This window comes from Paramormyrops kingsleyae, chromosome 1 (assembly GCF_048594095.1).
Source record: "Paramormyrops kingsleyae isolate MSU_618 chromosome 1, PKINGS_0.4, whole genome shotgun sequence".
NCBI classification, from domain to species: Eukaryota; Metazoa; Chordata; class Actinopteri; order Osteoglossiformes; family Mormyridae; genus Paramormyrops; species Paramormyrops kingsleyae.
Window position 1 is genome coordinate 64212428 of NC_132797.1, and position 13815 is coordinate 64226242.

The window sequence follows — 13815 nt, forward strand, 5'->3', positions numbered from 1 at the left end:
ACTGGGTTTGGCCAGAGTGGGTGTTGTTCTCTAGAGACCATTTCTTGAAACATGGCTCTCTGTGGTGATCAAACTGGGAGTGGTCCAGCTGCAGGCTTGCATAGTTACTCTGGCTAACATCTTCCTCATTCTGTCAAATGCTCTGGGTCACAGTCTATGTAATTAAAGGTTGGCTGATTTACAAAGGGGGGGGAAACATTTATTTGGCAACAGATTATAAATGTATGAAATCGATAAACAGCAGTACAGCTTTAAAAAGTATGACGAGATCTGTCACAAAACTGCTTTACGGGGGTAGATTAGCTTTGTCTGATTTGATTTTTTTTTTTAAAAGACATGCAGGACGGCTGCCCAGTCTATTTTGTTCCCATTTTGGCTTCCCCAGATTCTTCTGCACAGGAAAATGGTCGTCGTTACTGAGACCCCTCCTGAAGGTACGAGGAGCAGCTCCTAGACTGCAGCGCCATGGAGTGATTCTTTTTGCTGGTGATGGGAGAGACGAGGCTTTGAAACCCACATGGCTCTCCTATTGGTTTACATGGCATTAAACTGGTTCCCAGTTGGCAGCACACTGATCGTGTCATGGTTCATAAATCTCTCACTGTATGTTGAGTCTAAGGCTTTAGTGAGCGTCCTCCCTGGTGGCTGGAGGCCAGTGTATAGGAATTGGTACCTTGAAATGGCTGTATCAGATTTTTCATGAAACAGACAGAATGGACAGGGGGACAGAGCAGAGGTTAGTGTTGGACGTCAGGAAGAAATTGATCCCATAGAGCCCACAGCGTCCAGGATGCTCACAATGTGATGCAGAGGCAGGATTGTATGTCCTTGTTTAGTTTGTTTTTTAAATGCATGACTGAGCTGTGACCAGGCTTCACGGTGAAATTACCAGAACAGGAACCACTTCACAGCAAACAGCACCGTTTCCTGGGCTTCCTCCTATTGTTCCGTCCATTTTTCTCCTTGTTCTCCGCCATCTTTTTTGCCCGCACATCTCGCATAAGATCGAAGAACACCTGACCAACGGGGAAAAAAAATTGCAAAACTACTGAAATCAGCATGAGGACGGTCAAGCAAGTTTTGAACCCATGTGATATGAGTAGGAGCTATGGGGGAGGCTCCACTACCAGACGTGACCCCAAACTCCAGAAGCCCAATGCTAAACTTTCAGTAACACTGCTGGTGAACACCCCCCACCACCTGAGCAAGATGACACACCTTGTCCACATTGGCACGCGTCTTGGCCGACGTCTCCACATACTGTACAGCGCATTCCTCCGCCTTGGCCCGTGCCTCGTCCACAGTCACCCGGCGTCGGTCTTCCAAGTCCGACTTGTTGCCCACCAGCAGCAGTGGGATCCGGTCCTCCTCAGCCTTCACGCGCAGAATCTGCTCCCTGGGGACAGAGTCATTGCTCAGCCATCCAGCAGCCCGCATTCATTACGTTGTCAGGTGTTATACTTAACATGGTATTGGCTAATAGCACTGGGTGGGGTGGGGTGGGGTGGGGTGGGGACTGAGGAGTGTTCCTGCATCCCTGCTATTGTGTTTGGAGGTGGAGGTACAGGGGCCTGACCTGAACTCGCTGGTGGCAGTGAAGGACTCATGCTCTGTGATGGAGAACACCAGCAGGAACCCCTCCCCGCTTCGGAAGTAGTTGTCCCGGATGGCAGCGTAGTCCTCCTGTCCGGCCGTGTCCAGGATGTCGATTTGGACCTCCTCGCCATCCAGGACCACCTTCTTCCTGTAGCTGTCCGCTTTAGTGGGCTCATAGTCCTCCACAAACTGAGCAGGTGGGTGCAAAGGGGAGGGGGGGGGGGGGGGGGAGAAAAAAAATTAAAATTAAATGTCTTCTCCAGATAACGCACTCAACCATAGCAGCCTTGTAGCCAGTATTTATATTTCTATACAGCTAGTAAAGTTGAGAGGCCGCATCCTGCCGTCTCCTAGCGCCTACACTGGCAGTGAGAACATCGAGGTGCTTTAAACCCCTGGGCTCCTCTGCCTCATATTTATTTTTCTTTCTCCTCTAGTTGATACAACCCAGTCAGGAGAATCCGGGTCCAAAGACTAATCCTTAACCCGGCAGGCTGGTAACCCTGTGTCAGTCCACAACGCCAGTGCCAGGCGGTGCTTTACCGCTAAACGCTCACCTCGTCATACATGAACTGCAGCGTGAGGGCGGACTTGCCCACGCCGCCGCTGCCCACCATGATGACCTTGTGCAGGGCCAGCGAGCTCTGACTCTTATTCTTATTGGCTGCCATCGCTGGGTGGAGGAGGGGGGGGGGGGGTCAGCTGGCCCAGTCACTCTGCCCCCTCTGGGTGGGCCTGCTGTGCTGTCCTGCAAAAGGAAACAAAGAAAATAAGTATTCACCTCAGTGATCGTACATCAGGGTATTAGCCCTCCATTTTAACACAAGAGCAGGTCTCAAACACATGTCCTTTAGACAGAGACTCTGCCCCCTGTGACAGTTACTAACCCATCCTGTTAGGGAGAGGAGATCGCTCCCAGCCCGGCTCCCTCCCCTGTGCGCCGCATTAACCTACTGACACACATCACAGCTTCATGTGCTGTGTTTCCACGGATACCAAACTCCACCTGCTCCCAGGGCAATTTCATTCTTCACCAATCACCCGCGGTGTGGTCCGTCACTCAAACGTGGCACCGTCACAGCGCAAACTCTGTCTGGACTGGAACCACTGTGTCTGCCTGCAAGTGAACCTGCCCGGCCTTTAGTGGCAGAGTGGTCCGATTTCACACCCACAAGTGCGAAGTCGTACCGATGCAGGAAATGGCAGGCGCGATCGATGTCTCCCTTGCAGTTGGTCACACTGTTCGTATGCAGTGTGACAATTGAATAGCAAAATTTACCAAAAGCCAAAAATAGCAGGGCTTACATACTGCGCCCCCACCCTGCCAAGACTATGCCCTGACTTCCACAGGAAAATGGCATTCTCCATCTGCCTGTTGAGCACGATCTCACTGCGACAACCCCAAACAAAAGGCAGCCAGGCTCGGCCACTCTCCAATCCACCCACCGTCACCCACTGACCACAGAGCTTAAATGTGCATGTGATCAGCCCAGAGTCTCACACTGAGTTCCTGCAAAGCTCAGGAGAAACAGGTAGAACATGGACGCTGGGTATCAACAGGTTTTATTAAAGACAGTGTCTCCTTACTAAGTAATAAAATCAAATTCGAGAGCAGGTAGACAAGTTCTTTGTCCTAGCTCCAACCCTAACCCCAGCTCCATACCCTCTCCATAGAAAGACAAAGACCCAAAGACCAGCAGGAGGAGACTCAACCAACTTGAGACCTGATCCATGACAGCGTCAAATAATGCTGGTCATGATACCCTAAAGCTTCAGGACCTTCTGGCAACCTCAGTAAGGCTGGGGCACAGAAACATTCCTCATGCTGACTGCAAATCACATGGGTGGGAGATAATCTGAGGTTGGGGGGCGGGCGTAAGTGTCGGGGCTGAATTAGCAGTGTTCCCATGGCAACCAGCTCTTCTTCCCAATCCTCAAGAGCACTGCCTACAAGTGTGATCTAGTGGGACTGATGGGAGGCAGTTTCCAGGGGAACATGTGACCATTTCCACCCAAGGACAGAGCAGCGGGGCTTCTCAAATAGACACCCTTCACTCTGATGCAGCAATGAGTGGAACATGGCTCCTGTAGATCTGTACAAGCTTCAACACCAAAAGATGTTCATGGAAAAAGGTGGAAATCAGCCAACCTCTCTTACCATGGGTTTTGAAACAGAAGCAGCTGTATTTCCACCCAAGTACTCTATATCCACCAGGATGCTGACGCTGGACTGTGGAGCAGAGCACAGAGTGCTTACATCATGGCTATTGCCAGGTGGGGAATGTTTTTCTCAGCCCCAGACTGGTCGGCAAAATCTACCATGGGGGCCCAAGGTCATATCCAGGGCCCCAGAATTCCTTGCTATACCCATGGCTTACATGTGTATACTGAATATAAAGCTTAGGGGTGGGCAATCTTCCCAAAAATCATATAGTGATCCATGTAGCATCTGAATTGTGGTCGTCTTCCCAATGATGAAATGTACTGTCAAAAACATCCAGTTGAACAAGCCTAAGGACTTGTCAATTAGCACCACTTAGAACACAATATTGCATTAAAGGCACTTTTCAAATTTGTCATTTAAAGGATTTAAGTTAAACTTTATTTTAAATATTAAACATGTGCTGGATACTTCCTTTTAAAAGTGGTTGAATAGATTTGTCATATTACCTCCGAAAGCGTCGACTGTGGCCCGACAAAGTTTATAGATAACTTTGCTTTATGAAATATGACTGTGCAAAGCCGAACCACTGCCACACTACTGACAGAGTCCTTTTTTGGTACCAGCTCTACATCTGCCATGCCGATAGCTCACATTGAACTGTTTTTCAAATACATCACGCATGAAAAAGACCCTGTGACAGAGACAAAGAATTTGCCATCTGAAATGCAGGCAGCACCCCATTGTGACAGAGGGCAGATGTGATGACAGCAGGTATAAAATAAGCCCTGCCCAAGCAAGGGCCTGGATAGGGGGGTGAAACAGAACCAGTAAACAGTACAGCTGGGCTGGACTGGAGAGGCACCGATGACAGCAGCCTCTTCCAGGTAAGAGACCACACCTTAACTGCTATACTGCTGCAGAAGCACCCCCCCCCCCCCCATTGTGGCAAATCCTGCCTGTGCAGCTCCATCCATTAAACAGATACAAAGTGCCAGATTCACACGCACCCCCCCCCCTTCCCGTTACATTTCCATTTACGCCCTTAACTCCCACCATCACGTTTCCGCTTGGCAACAGCAGCCAGAAGCGTGCATTAAATCCGGAATCCCCTGAACAAATCTACCCCGTCCAAACCTGAATACGGCCCCTTTTCAGAGCGCGCAGCAACCAAGGGGTTGCTATGGTGATGAGGGTCCCCTTTCTCTGGAAACGGATTTCCAGAAAGGAAGGAGTAGCATTCAGAGTGAAAATCCTGCTGTATGAGAGCCCATCCATGTCCCTGACTGCTCTCTCGGAGTCTGCCTACATACCCCAACACTGCCCAACTATAACCAAACCTACCCACTGTCTTTACAACCACCACAGCCCTATTCAACTGAACAGAAAGTGAAGATATATATTTTTAAATGCACCCTTCCCAGCATGGCCAGCTGTCTGACCAGATTGAGCAGATGACTCTACAGTGTGCGAGAATGTGCGGACACTAATGAATGCAGATGCACTCCAGTCACAGGACCACGGGTTCATATGTGACTACGACGGTTCCTAAACAGCGATCCACGAGTGCCATGCAACGTAACCGTGAACCATGAATTTGAAATCATAATTCAGGAATTTCCCTCAGATTGTGTTTAACTGCAGATAAATATCAAGCTGATGCTTCACACGTAAAGCTTACTTCATTATCACTCTACCATGTCCAGAGTAACAACTGGTATTTTAAAAAAAAGATCCCAGAACAGAGAGAGCACAAATACTCCCTGGAGACACGCCACGCTTTTTTTCTGGAATTTTCCAACCTCGGCAGCATCCCACTAAAGGCGAACAGAGACAGAGCGGCGCTTGTTGGGACACGCAGCCGGCAGAAGTCCTCCTGATCCGAGAGGCGCTCCCAACATCAGTGAGTCAACAGCGTTTCGTTCCAAAAGAGCACACCAGCTCCACAGTTTCTGTGTCAGTCGCGCTAAGCCAGAGCGTGGCGAGCTGCCAATTGGGCTGATGATTAGCCATCTCTAAGCCCATGCCAGGGAATACGGTAATGGGTGAATGCGGAAAGAGCTCTGTGGTGGCAGGAAAGGGGACTTCACAATGATTCCTATTTAAAAGAGCTGATCAGTGCTTCAGGAACTCATGAACTGGACCCACATGATAGAAATGCCCACACCATATAAGTGTCTGTAACCATTTCACACAGTGTAATCCTGGTTTCAGGTTACACGTTTAATCTGAGACCAATCATCATTTCCACTTTATTCAGCCAGTGTTTTTATCACATGCACCTTTTGTTTTTTTGAGAATGCAGGGTCAGACAGCCCCAGGAGCAACTGGGGGTTAAGAGCCTCGCTCAGGGGCCCAACAGTGACATCACTCTGGCAAGCCTGAGATTTGAATCCCCAACCTTCCGATCACAGGCACAAGCAGAGCCACACACTTGCCCCCAGCAAGCTCTGGAAGACCACATTTGTCAGTATCAGAAGAAAGCTTATTCCAATCTGCTACAGCTAGGTTTTTTCCAAGTCATTTGTATATAGCACCATTCAATGACAGAACGTTTAACACTCCTGCTTCTTAGTGCTGTTTGTTTCCTGCAAGTCTTCGTAACAAGTCAAGTACTTTGCTGTCAGATTAACACTATATCGAGACCACTACCTAAAACAGGAAGGAATTGAGCAGTTTGACAGAGTCACACACTTCCAACCGCCCATTAGCTCCCGTAAGCTCTAGGGTAGCAGAAGTGAAACATTAACGCACACTTTCCCGGCTAGTATTCAGTGTGCAGCTACATTCTGCAGCCAAGTCTGTGTGTGCATCACTTACAAGCCAAGTTCACAACACCAGAGGAAGAACAGCTCCCAAGGAACTGTAACCAGAGCCATAAGCCATACAGTAATCTTAAAACTAAAGATGAGGACTTTGGTCATAAACCATGTGGGTATAAAGCTTTTATGCATTTAACACGAATACCACAAGACTCATCTATGACATGTTAGAATACAACACAAGAGGCACACGTGTAATGACAGCAGCAAGTGTATATACTCTTGGGACATAATGTTCAAAGCACTGATTTATCACAAATTCACACGTTAGTACGGAGGACTGTGGAAAGAGGCACGCGTCCAGAAGGCCAAAGTCCGGGCTCCGAGCACCATCTCTTCCAGGCATTAGAGAATGGGCGGCTCGGACAGGAAACGCCGAGCGAGGGACCCAGTCTTATCAGTGCCCGACTGTTCCCACATGTCACTCACTGTCAGGGCCCTTCATTTTCCTCCTTCCGATGGAGAATGGACAGCAAAGAGGAGCACGACGGGGACTGACCGACATGCCATGCCGCCCCATTACTCTTAAACGCGGATAAAGTTCACGCTTTTCCTTATACGCGTTACTATTTTACCAGTCAACATACATAAACAATACATTTACATAGGCTGTACGTCAGCCCCCGAACATATACTACACACTTATCCGACATGTCATATACATTAAACATATATTACACACTTAAACGGTTTAGGTGTGGTGTTAGGTGTCGACATGCATTTATTATCGACAACCGTTCGAGTAGGCGTTAACGAACAAACAAACGCAGCCAAGTGCTAACAAAGGGGAAGTTAACTAGTTACGGCAAGGAAACCAGCTGACCCGCTTTTTGGCTCATTAGCAACAGGGAGTAGAGAGATTCACAAGTAACGGGGTACATTTACGGGAGTTTACTGGCCATTATGGTTAGTACCGTTATTATTGACGACATGGTGTCATAAAATTCTTCTACATAAAAAACCCACTGGCGTTTAAACTACAATCTTTTTAAAACGATAGCGCTCCCGAACAGCGCCGATGTGCCAAACCGACGCTAGCGCCGCCCCTCCCGACTTAATGTCGTTTGTTATTGGCCGCCCGTCTGTCCCCCTCATTATTCAGCGGTTCTTCGAGCTGTCAATCAGGTGACGCAACTCAAAAAAAACCTCATGCATCGCCTTCTCATGTCGATATGAATTCTTTAAAAAAAAGTCTATATTTTACCAACTTCATATATCCGACTGCTTATAGAACGCATAAAAGTGTCAATAAATCTTACCGAGAAATAACGCCGGGGTGTCTTCTACGTGGACTCTGTATAGACGAGCGCTTTAGTGTGCAGAGACATAGGTAACGCCGACTTACACTCCGAATCGAACAGCCGCCGCTGGAAAACCCCACCTTCACAAGGAAGCTCAATGAAAGGTCCGGCCGGACGTGGCGTCACGAATTACGTTTCAGACGAATTATTGCCTAACGGGAGAAAATAAAAATCTTTCTTAACAGTTGTGAGGTTTAGAAAATCGTTAAAAATCTTTTGTTATAATGGCATTGAATTGCACGATAATAACTAAGAAAAAACTGAATCGTTGTACCTTCACATTGTTAATTCTAACTTTTCGCCTTTGTAACGAATGTGCAATATAAATAATAATTCACCCTAAGAAAGGGTGCTGGCACCCCCTGCTGTTATGAATGAAACACATGCGCCCCATTCTTTACTCATGTCATTTACTCTTCAATCTCATACAAGCGCAGTAAAGAAATTAAGCGAAGTAACGATGTTCTCCTCAATATTTATATACACTTACACACATTATATAAATACATTTGTATTGTTTATTAAAATAAAACATTAACAGCACTATAGTTTTGCTTCTTCCTTTAAGATTTTTTTACATAGATGATTATGTGTATATGTGATTGTACGTTTTTTTTCCTAAATTCCCTATTAACTGCTAAGCACCTCGCAATAAAAACTTTGTCGAATTTTTTACCTAACGATTGCATCAGTGCGGATAGAGGATGGATAGATGTTAGGGATAAATAAAGTCAATATTAATCTTCATCATAATTTTAATGTTAGCTGACGTCTACACACTGATGTGAGTTAGAAGCTGCGCGAAGTTCCCAGTGTTGCCACCAGGTGGCAAACTTGGCACTAGGAAATGCGCGTGTACTACGCATTCAGAACGCTATCACATTTTTACTGGCCTGTAAAACAAAACACGTGTTTCATTAACTTTTGCTACGGATCATTAACTATTACATCATTATTGAATTTAAACAAATGAATGCATAATGTGAAAACAAAATCACAAACTGAATGCTACCATTACAATTATGAACAGCATTTCTGGTTGAAACAGACTATTTCAGATTTACCTAATTTGCAATAATCTGCTATAATCTACTATAACACTAAACTACTTTGTAAAAACATTATTTTGTTAATCCAGAGAAAGACAATCAACCACCCCATGCCGAATGTCCTCCCACATCCATTCCCCTTGTGATCCTGATAAAATATTGACGGATAGATAATGAAGAAATGCTATCAATGGCTCAACAGATCATGTGTTTCAAAGCAACCAATTATGTGCAATAATTTCATTTTGAGTAACATTCATAGGCTAAAGGTTAACTTCTGGATTTGGTTTAATTTATTCTTTCTCTTCAGGTGGAGAGAAATATTCAAGCACCTGAAAGCGGAAGTTTATTTTTTTAAGTAGGAAGTGGTACATTTACGTGTTAGGATTTGTCCCCAAATTGGCTTCAGTGCCTGTTTTGGTTTTACTTTAAGTTCCTGCTGTAAGATCATGGGCTACAAGTCATCAGCACGGCCTTCGAGGAGAGCCGTCATATCAATCCGCTCAGAAGAGCAGCCCGGCAGAGAAGGAGTGCTTTTCACTGGGCTGAATAAAAGCAGAAACAGTGACTTGCCCGTCCGGGAACTTCACCCGCATCGCACATCGCTCAGCGTCTAGTTACACGACCCCCCCCCCCCCCCCCCCCACCCCTGTTCACAGCACACCATCTTCTGCCTAACCCCAGGACATAAGGCCGATTAAACTGAAACAAAATTCAAATTGAAGTGGCGTTCCAGCTGTATGACTTCAGCGTAAAGTGATACCCTACCGGCCTCTGATGAGGACCGTGCTGACAGCGGTGGGGCCTTAAGGAGCGAAACCACCCCTTCCTTCTCGGGTGAGATTAGAAGGCGGTGGGGCTGCTGAAACCAGGCCTTGGGCCCAGCATCTTTACCTCATTACCAGCATTATCCTTCCTCTTCCTACACCTCCCTGGCCAGTGCCAATTTATAGCCACCCCCCCACCTCTAATGGTAACCTCCCAAGCAGGCCACAGAAAAGCATTCCTGATTCTGAAACTAACACATCTCTACTCCAGGGCTGCCACCATAGCCAGGAACACCTCTGCCACCTTCATCCTGCTATGTTTCTTGTCGTTTTTTTGTCACCTTTGCTGCTTACTTCCACCCCCGCCCTCCCATGGCCTTCTGAAGTCTTTCCTTCAGTCCAGCACATGTATTGTTTGAAGAGAAGCCCGCACAGAGTCAGCAACGCGGGACTCAAAGCGTCACCCCGCGGGTTCCCTGTTGGCTGCTTAAATGATTGATATTATATGGCAGCCTGGCGTGTGCAGCTTCTCTGTAAGAGGGCCTTTGTCTGCATGCTGGCTGCATTTGGCCACTTGTCTATAGTGTGTTAGAACACCCTGGGTTCCTTTTTATGGGAGTCAGAACAAACATCTCAGCCAGTCGGCCAGTGTTCTGGCTCAAACCGATAAATGAATCAAACTGTGACACAGAATCCTTTTGCAAACCAAGATAGCCACACACACACACGCGCACACACATGCACACACACACACGCACATGTAGGGTAAACATATCCTTATGGGGACCACTCATTCATTTCAATGGGAAAAATGCTAACGCTAACTATGACAACCTTAACCCCCACCCAGCCCTAACCATAACCATAAGTAACCTAACAAAATACAGGAGTTTTTGCATTTTTAGTTTTTTCATAGCAGTCACCGATTTTTATGAAATAGAGGAAACCGGTCCCCATAAGGGGAAAAAAACGGATATTTATCACGTTATGGGGACATTGTGTCCCCATAAGGATAGGTAAACCTGCTCGCACACACACACACACACACACACACACGCACACACATGCACACACACACACTCACGTTCGCACGTACATGAGAGTTCCATCCACCAAGAAAAACTTTTAAAACAAGTCCTAGGGGTTTGCTCGTTAATTCCGGTCAAACTTCTCCAATCAGTCGATGTTTTGGGGTCTGTAGGGGAGGGGGGGTGTCAAAAATAATAAATGAATTAATTATCAGAGAAATTAGGTCCACCAAAGTAAATCCTTTCTGTAGGTGTTACTGGCTCTGGTTCACTCTCCTCCTGTGTGTCTTTACTCTGTATCACACCTCTGCCAAAAGCGGCATCCCAAATTGTTGTTCAGGAGGGTACAAAAGGGAGAATTTCTTTGCACTTAGAACATTGTACTCTGTGCACATAACAATAAAGCTTTGAATCTTGAATCTTTTTTGGTCAGCTCTGTGCTCCCCACATGTGACAGTTCAGCCAGGACACCGTAGGGGAATAGACTGAAGAAAGCCAAGAATGTATGAATCAAAGTGGAATGGCTTTCAGATGGGTATTGGAAGGTATGACCAAACTGAGGTCAGTGTAATCACGGCTCGCTCAGAAAACGAGCAAGAGGGTTCGGCCCAATCAGAGAAGACGGTCTCCATTTTCTGAAATGATATTGAGTTAATAATGTCAGTGGGACTAATGCTTTGTTTCTTGTGTGGTCAAATTAGAACAGGTTTCATTTTTCAAGCCTTAATCAGTCTTCGATAGGCTATACACGGTCACTGTTTTTCATTAACTACAGAAAAACACTGTTCATTTCCATGCCCTTGTTCCTGAAAACGGGAAATTAGGCCCCTGCTGTCCCTGGCCCCTCACGCTGCTCCGCGGCCGTCCCTCCTCCCGCCATCACATGTTGAGTTTATCTGCCTTGATCACATCCTTACCACTGAGAGCTGTTTCCCTACCACACTAGTGAGATTAGTCAAATGTAATTCAAAGCCAGTGCTCCTCCCTCTCTACTCTTCTGATCCTGCTCCTCTTCCTCATAAACGGGCTCTTGCCGGGGGCCTGGGAATGTTTCTCCTAACATACGCAGTGATAAACCACTGGACCTTTTAAAGCAGGATGGGAGACAAAATTTGATACACATGCAAATATCAGTTGTTTTTTGGTAACACCACCTCAATTAAATAATATATGAGTCACTGGAAATACAAATGCAATCATTACATTTCTCAGCCCACCTGCAGCTGTTAGCAACAATGAATCTTTTAACGAATTCATCAGATGTCTCCTGAAGTCAATTATTGGGAATGGACAACAAGCTTTAAAAACATTCAGCTAACAGTTTGTCTTCTAATGTTATACCACAGTTCACAGCAGGTAGAGGGCCACATTTCAGAGTTGTGAAATATGGCACTTTTGTACTGTATTGAAAAACTGAGCTGTACCTGAGTTGTACCACAAAGAGATGGTTTGCCACTCTAACCGTAACCGCATTGACATGAACCTGCTTACTAGAAGGGCCAAAAGTGTGACTAAAATGAGCTGGTTGTGTCATCACCATCTGATTGGTCAAAATGCATGGGGATACCAGTGTTCTGCTTTGATATACATATATTCTATATATTATTCATTATTAGTAGTATCGCACATCGTGGTGTATTGATGCATTCCGAGTAACTTGGAACTGCAAAATTTCCAACCTCCTAGTACTAAAAAGTACTGAAGAATGGCTGAATGGAATGGATTCGTGATGTAAATTTCCGCAAGCTAATGCTAATATAACACAGGGATTCTCACAAACATGCTAATGGAAATTAACACATAGTAAATTATGATGTACCCCTTGTGAAAAATAAATAAGCATCTCTGCAGTTTTACGTCACTGTGGCTCTCCAAAGCCGGTAACGCCTTTAGCAAGCCAACCCCTCTGCAGTGGAAAATCGATGCAAGCTAGAACCGTGCTGTAACTGGTGCCTCTTTGTGGTACGGGTCAGCTCCTGTATGACAGTGGAAAAGGGCCAACAGGCACAACACTGACAGAAGAGTCAATTCAGAGTGTTGGTGATGTGTTATCCACCAAGACTTCAGCCTGAAGTCTCGTCCTCGGGTTGACACTGTCCTGTGGAAACTAGGGAAACTACAGACGCTAAGTGCACAGAGTCTTTTCTCTCTATTAAGTTCAAGACGACAGTTGGACAAAGTGTGACAGGCATTGAGGATTCTGCGGTTCCTGCCACCAATCTAGGTTACAGGAGCTGAAGGTGGAACACGCTTGCCCTTCTTCGGTGTGAGTAATGAATAATAACTGAGTAATCATTTTCTAGAGGTTCCCTCATCTGACTCACTCTCAGCTCCCTGACACTTACACCAGTGCGGAGCAAAGGGGTACCGTAAGTGTGCACGGCTTTCATGCCGTAGTGTTAGTTAAACACTACCCTACTCATTAGCACTTCAAGAAGGTTAAAAGGGTTCATTTTTAAAACTTAAGCAAATAATATTTATTTCAGTTGTGTATATTGCAGTATAATGTAATTGTGTGGGGGGTGGGACAGTAGGGGGCGCTATTACTTCATACCTCCAGGGCAGGGGTTTGAATCTCACCTCCACTCTCATACCGTGTGCTGCCTAGAATAGGCTCCAAGCCCTCCCCGATCACAAGTTGGTGGTTGGAAGATAGATGAATGGATGTACTGTGTATGTTGGAGCTGAAATAAATCACCAGTAGAGGGCACTGTTATTGACAGTCAGTATGACCCCAGGTGGCGACTTTGACTGACGTAGATGAATAGTGGAGTAGACAGAAGCAGGCATAGAACGGCGTGGCTAGAATGAGAACACAAGGAGCCGTTTACAGAGGAAGCCATCACTGGAAGGAGGGTGAGACAGGCAACTAAAATATAAGGGCATAGAATTCACAGAGTACACAGGAAACAGGAAAACAAAGCATGGGGGATGGTCAGCAAGGAGCTCGGGGTTCGAGGATCATACAAGGAGGAGGCCAACCTGCAGACCAATACGACCAAACATCATGCAAAAATGCGAGGGATTCGCAGGAGAAGCTTAGGTGTTAGGGCCACAGCACCCCCAGGATAAAATAATGAAAATGAAACAC

At 46.2% G+C, this 13815-nt stretch overlaps 1 protein-coding gene across 2 annotated transcripts; it reads right to left on the reverse strand.

Annotated features, from left to right (window-relative positions):
• Positions 1-177: 177 nt before the first annotated feature.
• On the reverse strand, positions 178-7994 carry LOC111849483 (ras-related protein O-RAL). Of its 2 annotated transcripts, XM_072717615.1 has the most exons (6): positions 7839-7994; positions 2154-2344; positions 1577-1785; positions 1219-1396; positions 890-1016; positions 178-483 (listed from the first exon to the last, which is right to left on the reverse strand). In XM_072717615.1, the coding sequence occupies exons 2-5, from the start codon at positions 2265-2267 to the stop codon at positions 906-908; spliced, it is 612 nt and encodes a 203-aa protein (XP_072573716.1). In that variant the 5' UTR covers positions 2268-2344; positions 7839-7994; the 3' UTR covers positions 178-483; positions 890-905. The 2 variants fall into 2 exon arrangements, with proteins under 2 accessions (XP_072573716.1, XP_072573714.1); XM_072717613.1 differs by having other exon boundaries at positions 178-1016.
• Positions 7995-13815: the final 5821 nt, after the last annotated feature.

Coding starts and splice junctions, on each gene's coding strand:
- LOC111849483 (XM_072717615.1), bottom strand. CDS start 2,267: ATGGCAGCCAATAAGAATAAGAGTCAGAGCTCGCTGGCCCTGCACAAG. Junction 1,397..1,576: donor ACTGCCACCAGCGAGTTCAG/GTCAGGCCCCTG, acceptor CTCTGTCCCCAG/GGAGCAGATTCTGCGCGTGA. Junction 1,017..1,218: donor CGCGTGCCAATGTGGACAAG/GTGTGTCATCTT, acceptor CCCGTTGGTCAG/GTGTTCTTCGATCTTATGCG.